This window comes from Nerophis ophidion, linkage group LG03, assembly GCF_033978795.1.
Source record: "Nerophis ophidion isolate RoL-2023_Sa linkage group LG03, RoL_Noph_v1.0, whole genome shotgun sequence".
Classification (NCBI taxonomy): domain Eukaryota; kingdom Metazoa; phylum Chordata; class Actinopteri; order Syngnathiformes; family Syngnathidae; genus Nerophis; species Nerophis ophidion.
Genome location: NC_084613.1, coordinates 77,373,996 through 77,390,382, shown reverse-complemented (window position 1 = coordinate 77,390,382; position 16,387 = coordinate 77,373,996). Strand labels below are relative to the sequence as shown.

General features: G+C 37.3%; 1 protein-coding gene across 2 annotated transcripts in view; it reads right to left on the bottom strand.

Annotated features, from left to right (window-relative positions):
* Positions 1-3,626: 3,626 nt before the first annotated feature.
* The window catches only part of LOC133550069 (tyrosine-protein kinase fyna), a 98,516-nt gene continuing 85,755 nt past the window's right edge, over positions 3,627-16,387 (bottom strand). For both annotated transcript variants that reach the window (XM_061896094.1, XM_061896093.1), the window contains 3 exons: positions 12,939-13,092; positions 9,726-9,857; positions 3,627-5,630 (listed from right to left, as the gene is read on the bottom strand). In XM_061896094.1, the coding sequence (XP_061752078.1) occupies positions 5,422-5,630; positions 9,726-9,857; positions 12,939-13,092 (495 nt within the window). In that variant the 3' untranslated portion in view covers positions 3,627-5,421. The remainder of the gene's footprint in view (positions 5,631-9,725; positions 9,858-12,938; positions 13,093-16,387) is intronic.

The following is a 16,387-nucleotide window of genomic DNA, read 5'->3' as shown; positions in this document are numbered from 1 at the left end:
CTGGCTCATTTTTATACTTAGCAAACTCATCCGGTGGGCCGGATAAAACCCGTTCGGGGGCCTGATCTGGCCTGTGGGCCGTATGTTTGACACCCCTTATCTAAAACATTCCAAACAGTCCAGTAGTGATCGATTAAATGCCCTGACCTGGATGAGAACATTCATAGAAGTTTAACTATAGTAAAATGATTTGTTCTAATATTAATAATAATAGCTTAGATATATTATTTTGTTATATATTTTTTATGTTAGTTTAGCATTATGTTTTTTCATATATTCTATTAAAATATACATCGTTTAAAAAAAATCTATATCATAGATTTTTATAAATAGTTATCCCGTATGGTGGGTGAAATGGGACAGAATGAAATAAATACATTTTAAATAATCATGTAAATATTTCATTCAGTCAGTTAAAATTGGAATTAAATACCTAAATGTTTCATACATTTTTTTTTCCCAATGTCATTATGTCCCATTTGAGTCTCCCCAATCTCTTGTGTACCGATTAAGATGTTATTAGACCAATTTACTAGGATAACTCTGGAAAATCCCTTATCTGCTTATTGTGTTACTAGTGTTTTAGTGAGATTATATGGTCATACCTGTACAACATGAAGGTCGGCCATGCACCTTTCTTCAGCACCAGTCGGCGGATGGTGGCGATGCCCATCTCTGCCCTTCGCAAGGGACCCTCTTCGAAACACGATCTTTCGAAATGATCACTGCATAATACACTGTACTTTGTGTGTGTGGTTCAATCCAACCGTGTTCGCTTGACCACTCTGTTCTATAGTAAAGCTTCACCGTCATCTTTCGGGAATGTAAACCATGAAACACCGGCTGTGTTTGTGTTGCTAAAGGCGGCCGCAATACACCGCTTCCCACCTACAGCTTTCTTCTTTGACGTCTCCATTATTAATTGAACAAATAGCAAAAGATTCAGCAACACAGATGTCCAGAATACTGTGGAATTATGCGATAAAAACAGACGACTTACAGCTGGGAACGGTGCTGGAACAAGATGTCCTCTACAATGCGTGCCGTCACGCGTCATCATACTGCGACGTTTTAGAATGATACTTCCGCGCGAAATTCAAAATTGCAATTTAGTAAACTAAAAAGGCCGTATTGGCATGTGTTGCAATGTTAATATTTCATCATTGATATACAAACTATCAGACTACGTGGTTGGTAGTAGTGGGTTTCAGCAGGCCTTTAAGTTGTGCTGATGCTATCCTTCTTTGTGGGCACATTGTTGATTGTGATGTCATGTTCGGATGTGCTTTGTGGACGCCATCTCTGCTCCACACGCCGTAAGTCTTTGCTGTCGTCCAATATTCTGTTTTGTTTACTTTGCAGCCAGTCCAATTTTAGTTTCATTTTGCATAGCCCTGAAGCCTTTTCTTAGCGGCACTCGCCTTTTGTTTATTTTTGGTTTAAGCATAAGATACCTTTTTACCTGCACCCTGCCTCCCGCTGTCGTCTGCATATTTTGATCACGACAAACCGTCGTCGTCATTACAGACATCTAAAAAGCAACTTGTTGCCACTTACTGATATGGAAGAATATTACACGGTTACGCTAGAGCAGGGGTCACCAACGCAGTGCCCGCGGGCACCAGGTAGCCCGTAAGGACCAGATGAGTCGCCCGCTGGCCTGATCTAAAAATAGCAGCACTTACCAGTGAGCTGCCTCTATTTTTTAAATTTTATTTATTTACTAGCAAGCTGGTCTCGCTTTGCTCGACATTTTTAATTCTAAGAGAGACAAAACTCAAATAGAATTTGAAAATCCAAGAAAATATTTTAAAGACTTGGTCTTCACTTTTTCAAATAAATACATTTTTTTACTTTCAGAAAGACAATTTTAGACAAAAAATACAACCTTAAAAATGATTTTAGGATTTTTAAACACATATACCTTTTTACCTTTTAAATTCCTTCCTCTTTTTTTCCTGACAATTTAAATCAATGTTCAAGTCATTGTTTTTATTTTTTATTGTAAAGAATAAAAAACACATTTTAATTTAATTCTTCTTTTTAGCTTCTGTTTTTTTCGACGAAGAATATTTGTGAAATATTTCTTCAAACTTATGATTAAAATTCAAAAAATTATTCTGGCCAATCTACAAAATCTTTAGAATCAAATTTAGGATAGAATAGAATAGAAAGTACTTCATTGATCCCTGGGGGAAATTCAGCACCACAGTTCGCTCTTAAATCTTATTTCAAAGTCTTTTGAATTTGTTTTAAAATTTTTGTTCTGGGAAATCTAGAAGAAATAATGAATTGTCTTTGTCAGAAATATAGCTTGGTCCAATTTGTTATATATTCTAACAAAATGCAGATTGGATTTTAACCTATTTAAAACATGTCATCAAAATTCTAAAATTAACCTTAATCAGGAAAAATTACTGATGATCCATAATTTTTTTTTTTTTTAATTTTTTCAAAAAGATTCGAATTAGCTAGTTTTTCCTCTTCTTTTTTTCGGTTGAATTTTAAAGAGTCGAAATTGAAGATAAACTATGTTTCAAAATTTAATTAGAATTTTTTTTCCTGTTTTCTCCTCTTTTAATCCGTTCAATTAAGTGTTATTTTCATCATTTATTATCTACAAAAAACATTCCATAAAAGGAAAAAAAATGTATGACGGAATGAGACGGACAGAAATACCCATTTATATATATATATATATATATATATGTTAAAGGTAAATTGAGCAAATTGGCTATTTCTGGCAATATATTTAAGTGTGTATCAAACTGGTAGCCCTTCGCATTAATCCGTACCCAAGAAGTGGCTCTTGGTTTTAAAAAGGTTGGTGCCCCCTGCTCTAGACAGTACAGACACTCAAAAACTGTACATTTGTTGATTATAACTTAAGGTTTGCAAAAATATTTTTAACCCAGTTAGGTGAAATCACATAATCTCCCACAACACACTAATGTGCCGGGGCCACTGGTTTGGACTTTCCACTCACATTAAAGCATATTATAAGTAACATTTACCAATGATTCATTTACTTCCTGCTATAAAAGGTCATTTTGCAAGTGTAATAAATAAAAAATAAAGCAGACTGTAAGACACACAGTGGAGGTGCAGACAAAATAAATAAAAATCATAGCTCATCTGACTCATAAAAATATACATCATTAAATAGTTGTTTTTGGGTAAAAACAATTAAAATACCAATATTTGTTTAATGAAATGTCCTTTGCAGCAAACAGTAGTGAGTTCTAGTAATATTCATTCAGTATTAAGAAATTAAAGTTTTTCCTATTGTATTTATGCAACTGCATACATCAATTATTTACAATTATATGTAATTCTACCTGAGAGGATATTACATCGTTGTATTATTTTTTTTAACATCTTCAAAAAGACAAAAACACCTCCAGTTTTGATGAAACTCAAGTTTGACCTTTATAGGGACAGTTACCAAAATAAATACATTAGAAATAATAATAAACCTTAAAACAAGCTGATTGGTATGGCAGCTTTTTTGGGGAAATATAACTTGTATTTCATTGGACAATAAAAGACTAGATGTCTTTATTTTGGTAAATAAACACAGATACAAAGGTACTACTGAGAATAGGGTTCAATGTCAAAAAGAAGACTTTTTAAGATGGCAAGGCTGTTTATTTTAAACCATGTACAAGTAATGGACAGAGACAATAAATAATAATAATAATAATAATAATAATACAGAGACAAAACAAACAAAAAAAACACTTAGCAAAGTAAGCACGCACAAAAAGGGTTGGCATGGAACATCCAGACCTGCAACATATCCTATTATCATGACTCAGCATTTTTTCTGTTCGCAAGTGAAAGACATTTGATGCTCTTCTCCAAATTCATGGCTGCAGCTGAAATGCAACGAATGCATAGTGCATCCGGTGGAAGAGTTCATTAGGCAATCAGTTAGAAAGCAAGTAGAAGGCATTCCCTTACAATAGAAGAGTACTTACTAAAGAGGAAAAGGCAAGAACAGGTGTTAGAGTACATACAAGTTTCCTTGAGGAGCAGTAGCGTTATACTCGATTAAATTAGTGTAAAGAAACAAACAAAAAAGCTCAATGAATCGCACAGCCACACAATTGTTTTAATATTAATACTAATCATTTATAATACTATTCATATAATATTGTCACTGCACAGCAAAAAGCATGTATCATTTTTTTCAATGTGATTTATTTTTTTCAAAGTTCAATAATGGTTTTGCTTCCAATAAAGGAAATTAAAAATATTTTAGAAATCAAAACAAAAAAAAAGGATATTTTTTTTTGTTTTCAAAATCTTCCAACTCCAAATTTCTTTTGTTTAGATCAGAATTTTAGCAAAAAATGATAAAAAATTGCCTGTACCTCTAAATTATGTGATTTTTATTCATTCTGAATTTTTTTTCTAGTCAAAATTATAATGGGAAAATAAATGGACAGTATCACTAAATTTTGTGATTTTTGTCATCTGAAAATAATTTTTATTTTAGAGGTTTGAATAAAAAAAAAATGTATTTTTTTGTAATCCAGAAAAACAACTTTTTCTTCACTTTTTTAAGGATTCAAATGCAAAAAAATAAAAACAATATTTTGTGACTTCAAAATAGTTTTTTTTAATGACAAACCTAATCAATAATTTGGTTGTTTTTCTGCATCACAAAACTTTGTGATGTTGGTCATTTGGGAAAAAAAAATTTTCTTGTTTTTTTGAGGGGAGAAGGGGTAGAAAAGGGGATCAAAAGTATTTTTTTCCCACTTTTTAGGATTAGAATTTAAAATACATTTGTGACTTCATTTTTTTTTTTTAATGACAAACTTAGTGAGTGATTTGGTTGTTTTCTGCAATACCAAAATAAGAAGACATTTAAAAAAAAATGTTTGTGAGTATTAAAAAACAAAAACAATTTAGCAAATTTTATATTTTTTAGGGGACCGTGATAACACATTTTGTAAATCACAAAAATGGCGATACATGCATTTTGTTGTACAGAAAACCTACAGTAATATCATTATTAATATTATCATTTGAATATGGTCAGTCCAGCATGTCTAGCAATGAGCAAACCTCAGATTAACTTGGATTAAAAGTAAAGGAAAGCTGAATGTTTCCCCAAAATATCAAAAGTATAATAAAGTCAAATAGAACCAACAGAAGTAAGTAAACAAGCAATTTGTATTTACACTAATTACAAGTTACACAGCTCATCTTTTGCATCCTTGTCAGTGAACGACACTTCTCCTTTCTCCAGAGCATCCTGATTTGATAGTCAGCTTGCCTGGGTGTGTGTGTGTGTGTGTGTGTTTGTAATGAGGCTTGGAAGTCAAGAGGTCAGCAGATGAGCATCAAGAGAAAAAAAAAGACATAATAGCGGCTGTCTGGCACCCTCTAGTGGCCAGTGGCAGACATGACTCAGAGATTATCCCCTGGTTGGTACTGAGGCTCAGTGGCAGTGAAGTAGTCCTCCAAAAAGGCCTGCAGATACTCGAAGGTGGGCCTCTCCTCCGGGTCCTTCTTCCAGCACTGCACCATGAGCTCGTGCAGGGACGTGGGGCAGTCCTGCGGGCACGGCATGCGGTAGCCGCGCTCCACCTGCTCCAGCACCTCGCGGTTGTTCATGCCTGGACGAGTGGGCCACACGCAAGAATTGGAGGTCAAACGGCGACACTCGTCAAAAAAAAAAAAAATCGTGTCCAAAACGCAAAAACAAAATTCCGAACGGAAACTGGCAAGTGGATCGATATCATGTGACACTCATTTAAAAAGGTACAGTGTTATCATTTACAGTTAAGTCCATAATATTTGCACATTAACACAATTTTCAGTATTCCAGCTCTGTGCAACGCCACAATGGATTTGAAATGAAACAATAAATATGTGCTTTAAATGCAGATTTTGAGATTTAATTTGAGGGTATTTACATCAAAATCAGGTGACGGGTGTAGGACAGGGATGTCCAAAGTGCGGCCCGCAGGGAATTTTTTAACGGCCCAACGGCACATTTTAAAAATGCGATTCAAAAAATACAAAACATAAAAAGTGGTAAAAAAAAGAGCAAAGAGGTGAAATTTAACAAGAAAATGATGCAATTTTGCCTCTAATAACACAATAGCTTCCATGCAGGCTGATTCTTTCTTAAAAAAATAATAATGAATCAAAATCAATGTCATTATGAATTATTGACCTATTGGGGCGGTATAGCTCGGTTGGTAGAGCGGCCTTGCCAGCAACTTGAGGGTTGCAGGTTCGATTCCCGCTTCCGTCATCCTAGTCACTGCCGTTGTGTCCTTGGGCAAGACACTTTACCCACCTGCTCCCAGTGCCACCCACACTGGTTTAAATGTAACTTAGATATTGGGTTTCACTATGTAAAGCGCTTTGAGTCACTAGAGAAAAGCGCTATATAAATATAATTCACAATTCACACATTCAAGGCTCCAATTACGTCACATTAAATATTCCACTTTGAGATATTTTTTTGTTTAAAATGTTGCATATTTTGTGTTTGCCACACGTTTTTGTTTTAAAACGAACAAACAAAAAACATAAACGACAATAAAACTTATAATTGACGGATGGATCCGAAGTTGATCTCGAGATTATTGTGTTGAAAGTAAACAAAATAATTATGATTTATTTTTTAACACTTTAATGAGTAGGACCCTTTTGGATCCCCAATCATTTTAGTGTGATTTTTTTTTTTTAAGTGCCATTGCTCAAAAAATAATAATGAATTAAAATCAATGTTGTTATGACTTATTGACATTTTTAAAGCTACACTTATTATATAATCTAAATTATTCCACCTAAAAATGTTATTGGGTAAAAATATTGCATCTTTTGTGTTTTTTCTATAAAAAAAAAAATGTTTTCTTTCACAAAAAGAGCATACAACTTAATTTTTTTTAAATGTTATATTGACAGATATATCTAATGTTGATCTAGAGCAGGGGTCACCAACGAGGTGCCACCGGGCACCAGGTAGCCCGTAAGGACCAGATGAGTCGCCCGCTGGCCTGTTCTAAAAATAGCTCAAATAGCAGCACTTACCAGTGAGCTGCCTCTATTTTTTTAATTGTATTTATTTACTAGCAAGCTGGTCTTGCTTTGCTCAACATTTTTAATTCTAAGAGAGACAAAACTCAAATCGAATTTGAAAATCCAAGAAAATATTTTAAAGACTTGGTCTTCAATTGTTTAAATAAATTAATTTATTTTTTTTACTTTGCTTCTTATAACTTTCAGAAAGACAATTTTAGAGAAAAAACACAACCCTAGAAATGAATTTTGTATTTTTAAACACATATACCTTTTTACCTTTTAAATTCCTTCCTCTTCTTTCCTGACAATTTAAATCAGTGTTCAAGTAAATTTATTTTTTCTATTGTAAAGAATAATAAACACATTTTAATTTAATTCTTCATTTTAGTTTCTGTTTTTTCGACGAAGAATATTTGTGAAATATTTCTTCAAACATATTATGATTAAAATTAAAAAAAATTATTCTGTCAAATCTAGAAAATCTGTAGAATCAAATTTAAATCTTATTTCAAAGTCTTTTGAATTTCTCTTAAAAATTTTGTTCTGGAAAATCTAGAAGAAACAATGATTTGTCTTTGTTAGAAATATAGATTGGTCCAGTTTGTTATATATTCTAACAAAGTGCAGATTGGATTTTAACCTATTTAAAACATGTCATCAAAATTCTAAAATTAATATTAATCATGAAAAATGACTAATGATGTCACATGATTTATTAATTTTTTTTCCCAAAAAGATTCGAATTAGCTAGTTTTTCTCTTAATTTTTTTCGGTTTAATTTTGAATTTTAAAGAGTCGAAATGAAAGATAATCTATGTTTCAAAACTTAATTTAAATTTTTTTTCGTGTTTTCTCCTCTTTTAAACCGTTCAATTAAGTGTTTTTTTCATCATTTATTCTCTACAAAAACCTTCCGTAAAAGGAAAAAAAATGTACGACGGAAGTCAACTCATTGGTGTTGATTTTCAATCTATTAAAATACAAAAATAATATCAAAATCAAATTACAGGATGTTATTTATGTATTTTGCTCATTTTCCTCGACTGGTGTACTAACATCATGTGGTTTATTTATGGGGACGGTATAGCTCGGTTAGTAGAGCGGCCTTGCCAGCAACTTGAGGGTTGTAGGTTCGATCCCCGCTTCTGCCATCCTAGTCACTGCCGTTGTGTCCTTGGGCAAGACACTTTACCCACTTGCCCCCAGTGCCACCCACACTGGTTTAAATGTAAAAATTAGATATTGGGTTTCACTATGTAAAGCGCTTTGAGTCACTTTGAGAAAAAGCGCTATTCAAATATAATTCACAATTCACATTTTATATATTTGTTGATTTGCGGTAAGTGTCTTGCCCAAGGGCACAACGACGGCGAGTAGGATGGCACAAGCGGGGATCGAACCTGGAACCCTCAAGTTGCTGGCACGTCCACTCTACCAAGCGAGCTATAAAAAACCAACTACTAAAATGCATGAAAAAAACTGTGTAATAATAGTGTTCACTGTTAATAGCGGCCCTCTGGGGCCAAACATAACTGTGATGTGGCCCTCAGTGAAAACCACTTTGACACCTTTTGTGTTGTAGTACTACTTTGCTCCTTGGGAGATTGCAAAGGTAACGATGGTTAGTTGCCAAGGAAAGTGAACCGTGTCTTAAAGACACACACAATGGCGCTGACAACACCAGAGTGGATACGTGATTAGTGAAGTGAATTATATTTATATAGCGCTTTTCTCTATTGACTCAAAGTACTTTTACATAGTGAAACCCCATATCTAAGTTACATTTAAACCAGTGTGGGTGCCACTGGGAGCAAGTGGGTAAAGTGTCTTGCCCAAGGGCACAACGACGGTGAGTAGGTTGGCAGAAGCGGGGATCGAACCTGGAACTCTCAAGTTGCTGGCACGTCCACTCTACCAACCGAGCTATAAAAAAAACTTACTACTAAAATGCATGAAAAAATAGTGTAATAATAGTGTTCACTGTTAATAGCGGCCCTCTGGGGCCAAACATAACTGTGATGTGGCCCTCAGTGAAAACCACTTTGACACCTTTTGTGTTGTAGTACTACTTTGCTCCTTAGGAGACTGCAAAGGTAACGATGCTTAGTTGCCAAGGAAAGTGAACCGTGTCTTAAAGACACACACAATGGTGCTGACAACACCAGAGTGGATACGTGACTTGTGAAGTGAATTATATTTATATAGCGCTTTTCTCTCGTGACTCAAAGCGCTTTACATAGTGAAACCCAATATTAAAGTTACATTTTTCAAACCAGTGTGGTTGCCACTGGGAGCAGGTGGGTAAAGTGTCTTCCCCAAGGGCACAACGACAGAAGCGGGGATCGAACCTGGAACCCTGAATGTCTGGCACGGCCGCTATACCGCCAAGATGGTGGTTGTTATTTCGGTTGTTTAACGTATTGCTTTTTGGGTGGAATATACGCAACCCCGACCCTAACTTATTTTCAGCAGTATTGTATTTATTTCTGACTTCCCGTGTTACGCATGGGAGCGTTTAAAAGCTCACACGGTCAGCTGGGAGCATGTCTTTGGATTATGCAGGACCAGACCTACATTATGCAACACGGCGCTCTTTTTTTAGCTCGCCGAGTAGCGCCTGGCGTGTACACGCGTGAATAATAAAACCGTTTTAAAAAAAAAAAAAAAACACTCACCTGGATAGGGCACCCGGCCCTTGGTCACCAGCTCCGTCAGCAGGATGCCGAAGGACCACACGTCAGACTTGATGGTGAATTTCCCGTAGAGCGCCGCCTCGGGCGCGGTCCACTTGATGGGAAACTTTGCACCTGACAAAAAAAAAAAAACTATTTTACACCTGATCGGAGCAGTAAATGTTGTAATCATAGCGGGAGCATTTGTTTACCAAAACCGCAAAAAGGAACTGTTTGCAACATTCACACAGATGTCTAGAGCAGTGGTTCTCAACCTTTTTTCAGTGATGTACCCCCTGTGAACATTTTTTTAATTCAAGTACCCCTTAATCAGAGCAAAGCATTTTTGGTTGAAAAAAAGAGATCAAGAAGTAAAATACAGCACTATATCATCAGTCTCTGATTTATTAAATTGTATAACAGTGCAAAATATTGCTCATTTGTAGTGGTCTTTCTTGAACTATTCGGAAAAAATATATATAAAAATAACTAAAAACTTGTTCAAAAATAAAACAAGTAATTCAATTATAAATAAAGATTTCTACATATACAGTGGGGCAAAAAAGTATTTAGTCAGCCACCGATTGTGCAAGTTCTCCCACTTAAAATGATGACAGAGGTCTGTAATTTTCATCATAGGTACACTTCAACTGTGAGAGACAGAATGTGAAAAAAAAAATCCAGGAATTCACATTGTAGGAATTTTAAAGAACTTACTTGTAATTTATGGTGGAAAATAAGTATTTGGTCAACCATTCAAAGCACTTATTGATGGAAGGAGGTTTTGGCTCATATTTGGTCCTCTCCAAGGTTTTTCATAGTCATCATGGTCGACATCCCACTGGGGTGAGTTTTTCCTTGCCCTTATGTGGGCCCTACCGAGGATGTCCTTGTGGTTTGTGCAGCCCTTTGAGGCACTTGTGATTTAGGGCTATATAAATAAACATTGATTGATTGATTATACTCAGGAGCGACTTATGTGTGAAATTATTAACACAAATATCAAATAATATTATTTAGCTCAGTCACATAAGAGACTAGATGTATAAGATTTCATGGGATTTATCGATTAGGAGTGACAGATTGTTTGGTAAACGTATAGCATGTTCTATATGTTATAGTTATTTGAATGACTCTTACCATAATATGTTACGTTAACATACCAGGCACCTTCTCAGTTGGTTATTTATGCCTCATATAACGTACACTTATTCAGCCTGTTGTTCACTATTCTTTATTTATTTTAAATTGCCTTTCAAATGTCTATTCTTGGTGTTGGATTTTATCAAATTTCCCCCAAAAATGCGACTTATACTTCAGTGCGACTTATATATGTTATTTTCCTTCTTTATTATGCATTTTCGGCAGGTGCGACTTATACTCCGAAAAATACGGTAATTGTGAAAAATATAGACAGTTTCAAAACATATGTTCTGTTAAACCACTAATGGTAGCAAAGGATAGCCAATGTTTTTGTTATATATTAGGCCTGGGCAATTATTTTGACTCGGTGGCCAAAATTTGAGAAAAAAATGTGTCTGGGGGCCGGTTCATCTATTTTTAGGAACACTGATACAAAAACACCTCAGGACAATTGATTGAATGCTAAAAACTGATGACAAACCGCCTGAAAAAACAGAATGGAATTTTAAATTGTTTTACTGAATGAGACACCCAGAATGTACATGAAGATAAAGAATGTGGGATTTACAATATTAAGTATGCACGATAAAACACTGAATATTGACAACATATGAACGTAACACCTCATCTTGATCGACATATTTTACAATCAAGCGAAACGTAACAAAAATACAACAAACAGCGAAATATGAAAGCGAAGAGTAAAAAAAAAAAAAACCACCTACGATCTGATACATCACTAAGCTTTAGAACTTTGTTGTAAAAATTTTCTTTCCGCGTCTTTCCCCGACACCCGCATTTCAGGCTGACCCTTCTGGAAACACTCGGCGGCGGGAGGGTCATGGCAGAAGTGCATTGTGGGTCATGGAATGCTAACTGCTATATGCTACTGCCATAGCTATTAAAATGGATCATTTCATTGTTGGCAGTAACTTATAGAAACTAAGAAAATGGCACCGAAAAGGAAATCATGTACTGCAGATGACAAGCTGGATGTAGTGAAATATGCAGCAGAAAACGACAAAAGGAAGCGGCGCATACCTTTGGAGTTGGCAGAGTTGTTTAGAAGCGACATCGAGGAAGATTTCATGGGATTTATCGATGAGGAGTGACAGATTGTTTGGTAAAAGTATAGCATGTTCTATATGTTATAGTTATTTGAATGACTCTTACCATAATATGTTACGTTAACATACCAGGAACCTTCTCAGTTGTGAAGTGAAGTGAATTATATTTATATAGCGCTTTTCTCTAGCGACTCAAAGCGCTTTACATAGTGAAACCCAATATCTAAGTTACATTTTTAAAGCAGTGTGGGTGGCACTGGGAGCAGGTGGGTAAAGTGTCTTGCCCAAGGACACAACGGCAGTGACTAGGATGGCGGAAGCGGGAATCGAACCTGCAACCCTCAAGTTGCTGACACGGTCACTCTACCAACCGAGCTATACCGCCCCACAGTTGGTTATTTATGCCTCATATAACGTACACTTATTCAGCCTGTTGTTCACTATTCTTTATTTATTTTTAATTGCCTTTCAAATGTCTATTCTTGGTGTTGGATTTTATCAAATAAATTTCCCCCAAAAATGCGACTTATACTCCAGTGCGACGTATATATGTTTGTTTCCTTCTTTATTATGCATTTTCGGCCGGTACGAATACAGTAATTGTTGGAAGATTCCACTTTCAAGCTTTATAAATCATTACACCACTTCACCATTGTTTTGAGCCTTTTCCAGAAGTGACTTTTTTCCTGTCATCTGATTGGAGAAAAGAGTGACACACAAAACAGGAGACATGTTTTTTTTGATGGACAGCGTGTAACTATAGCAACAGACCGGCATCCTTTTGTAGCGCTGCCATGTCGTGACCACGTGTGCGTCTGTTTTCCAGACCACGGCAAATTACTAGCTCATTTTCTCGACTTTTTGTGCAAAATATGTGGGTTCGAAGTACGTCTGGACAAAATGGAAAAGGCAGATGATGTTTAGCTCGTCCTTTTTTTAGACCACTTTCATTTTCCCCCATAAATGAATATATTATCATATGTTTGGGGCAGTAAGTGTAACGTACCTTGTCTGGCTGTGTACTCGTTGTCCTCGATGAGCCTGGCCAGACCAAAGTCAGCAATCTTACACACCAGACTGTCGCCGACCAGGATGTTGGCAGAGCGCAGGTCCCGGTGAATGTAGTTCATCCTCTCGATGTACGCCATGCCAGCCGCAACCTGGGAAGTGGAATCAGTGTTTTTTTTCCCCCATCTTTATTAGAGAATGGCTTTCAGGAGATTAAAGCACAACACACACACACAACTTACACACACACATTGTATTGCCTTTCACAAAGAGCTTAACAATGCCACAAATGTTTTTTAAACCGCTCATGTTTTTGTACTTGGAATCCATTCATTTGGCTGCTTTGCTAAGACAGAAGTCTCTTTTACACAATAAATCCTGCAACAACAACAAAAACGGTGCATCAGAGCTGTTACAGCAATTAGCTGCCTGTGGCTTTTATACAGAACAGCAACACTATACCCTACGGCATGGGTGTCAAACTCTGGCCCGCGGGCCAATTTAGTACCGGCCCGCCGGTATTATACAGCCGCATTCACCGCTAATACTCATACTTGCCAACCCTCCCGATTTTCCCGGGAGACTCCCGAAGTTCAGTGCCCCTCTCGAGTATCTCCCGTGGAAACCATTCTCCCGAATTTCAACCGATTTCTACCCAGACAACAATATTGGGGGCGTGCCTTAAAGCGTTCTCTACAACCTGTCGTCACGTCCGCTTTTACTCCATACAAACAGCATGCCGGCCTAATCACATAATAGATGCAGCTTTTAAACACACACATGAGTGAATGAAAGGCATACTTGGTCAACAACCATACAGGTCACACTGAGGGTGGCCGTATAACCAACTTTAACACTGTTCCAAATATGCGCCACACTGTGGACCCACACCACACAAGAATGACAAACACCTTTCGGGAGAACATCCGCACCGTAACACAACATAAACAAAATACCCAGAACCACTTGCAGCATTAACTCTTCCGGGACGCTACCACCACTATTAAGATTTTGCACTCTTAAGTCATATAAGTGTTGCTTTTTCCATATTTAGTGTTAAAGCAAATCAGCTAAGCAAACTGAGCAATAATTAACATTTTATTTTTGAACTTTCTCTTGCTACTTCAAGGCTTGAATGCTTGATTCATTCATTATTGTTATGTTATTTTCAAATGTATTTTTAGCCTGTGAAAAAAGTTTATTTAGATATTTACCTGAGAAGGCTGCAAATAGAAAATAGGCATTCAATCTTGAGATGAGGTGGTTCAGGCATCTGGTCAGGATGCCACCCGAACGCCTCCCTAGGGAGGTGTTTAGGGCACGTCCAACCGGTAGGAGACCAGGGGGAAGACCCAGGACACTTTGGGAAGACTATGTCTCCCGGCTGGCCTGGGAACGCCTCGGGATTCCCCGGGAAGAGCTAGACAAAGTGGCTGGGGAAAGGGAAGTCTGGGTTTCCCTGCTTAGGCTGTTGCCCCCGCGACCCGACCCCGGATAAGCGGAAGAAGATGGATGGATGGATGGATGGCATTCAATTTTTGTGTAAATTTTATATGATACGCCATTGAATTTTTTAAAATTATTATTATTATTTGAAACTCGATTTTGCATGTCACTATAAAGTTATATAAGCCTTGCTTGTTCAATATTCAATGCAAAACTTTTTTGGGTCCCTATTAAAAGGTTGATTTGTTCAACCTTGGCCCGCCGCTTTGTTTAGTTTTAAATTTTGGCCCACTCTGTATTTGAGTTTGACACCCCTGCCCTACGGTCAGACAATTGGATGCTTGATGACGTAGGCCTGGGCGACACGACTTAAAACTGTATCAAGATGAAAGTGGTTATATCAGTCGATAGCGATAATTACTGATATTCCTCAAAAATAAAGTAAAATATATTAAACGTAAATATTTGTACTCAAAATGTAACCTTCCGCTATCATTGCAGAAAGGAAAGGAAATATCAACACATCCCTCAATCCATTTTCTACTGCTTGTCCCGTTCGGGTCGCGGGGGTGCTGGAGCCATACTCGCCAACCTTGAGACCTCCATTTTCGGGAGGTGGGGGGCGTGGTCGAGGGTGGGGTGGAGGCGTGGTTTGGGGGCGTATATTTACAGCCAATTCACCAACTCGAGTATTTCATATATATATGAATGAAATACTTGACTTTCAGTGAATTCTAGCTATATATATTTATTTTATTATATATATATCAATAAAAGAAATAGTTGAATTTCAGACGGCACCTATCAAATACACAGTAATAAAAACACAGTTCTACTAACCGTACTGTGCTTGCTGGTTACTAAAAAAAACAAAAAAACACTTACCTTTCCCTATTTGAGTAACATCACTTCCGAGTTTCCAAAAGATGGCGCCAGTATGTGCTTTGGCCTGCCGTCTCTCGCTGTCAGCTCTGTTCGTTTTTGTGTTGTTTGCGTCTATTTTTGTCTCTGTCAGCTCACTGCTTGTGTATGACCGCCAAATACTGTTGGATCTTTGCCCCTTTCCCACTGGTATGATCAACTTCGACATTGGTTTTTCGACGTCCCAGTCAGCTTTTTAACGAGGCCGGATTCCTGCCTTTCTTTCCCGCCTCGTGGCTCCTCTCCCCCGCCACCTGCGGGCTGTGTGTCGGACCCCACCAGGATTAGCTGCGCCCTTGGACGTGCTGGCCCCCGCCAAGTTCAGTCTTTTGTGAACGCAAGATCTTTGACAAACAAAACGTTTATCCTGAAGGATTTCTTCACTTCCCGCAGACTTGACTTCCTCTCTGTGACGGAAACATGGCTGAGAGATGGTGAGCCCGCCCCTCTTAATGAATTTCTGCCTCCGGAGGGTTCCTACTTTAATTCTCCGCGGCCGTCCGGTCGAAAAGGAGGAAGATTAGCAGTAGTATTTAAAAATGACTTTAAATGCCGTCAGATCTGCCTGCAATTCTCCTTTTCAAGCTTCAACTGTGCATGTTTATGCTGGAGGGGGCGTGGCCTCCAGTTACGGCTGAATTTCGGGATATTTTCGGGAGAAACTTTCTTCCGGGAGGTTTTCGGGAGAGGCGCTGAATTTCGGGAGTCTCCCGGGAAATCCGGGAGGGTTCGCAAGTATGGCTGGAGCCTATTTCAGCTGCATTCGGGCAGAAGACGATGTACACCCTGGACAAGTCGCCACCTCATCGCAGGGCCAACACAGATAGACATTCCCACTCACATTCACACAACCATTCAAAAAAACACTCAATGTAAACAAAGTTGTAAAATCACATTGAACACTTAACTAGAACCTCTTGAAATAAAAGTGCAAAAATAAGGAATACGTAAGAAATGCTAAAAGTGTAACAAAATAGTGCAAAGAGTGAAAGTGTAAACAGAGAGAAACCTAAGAAGAAGTATTTTCTGCAGGTTTAGTACCAGGAAGTTAAGGATGTGCTCTAAAGGGTGAGCACATCT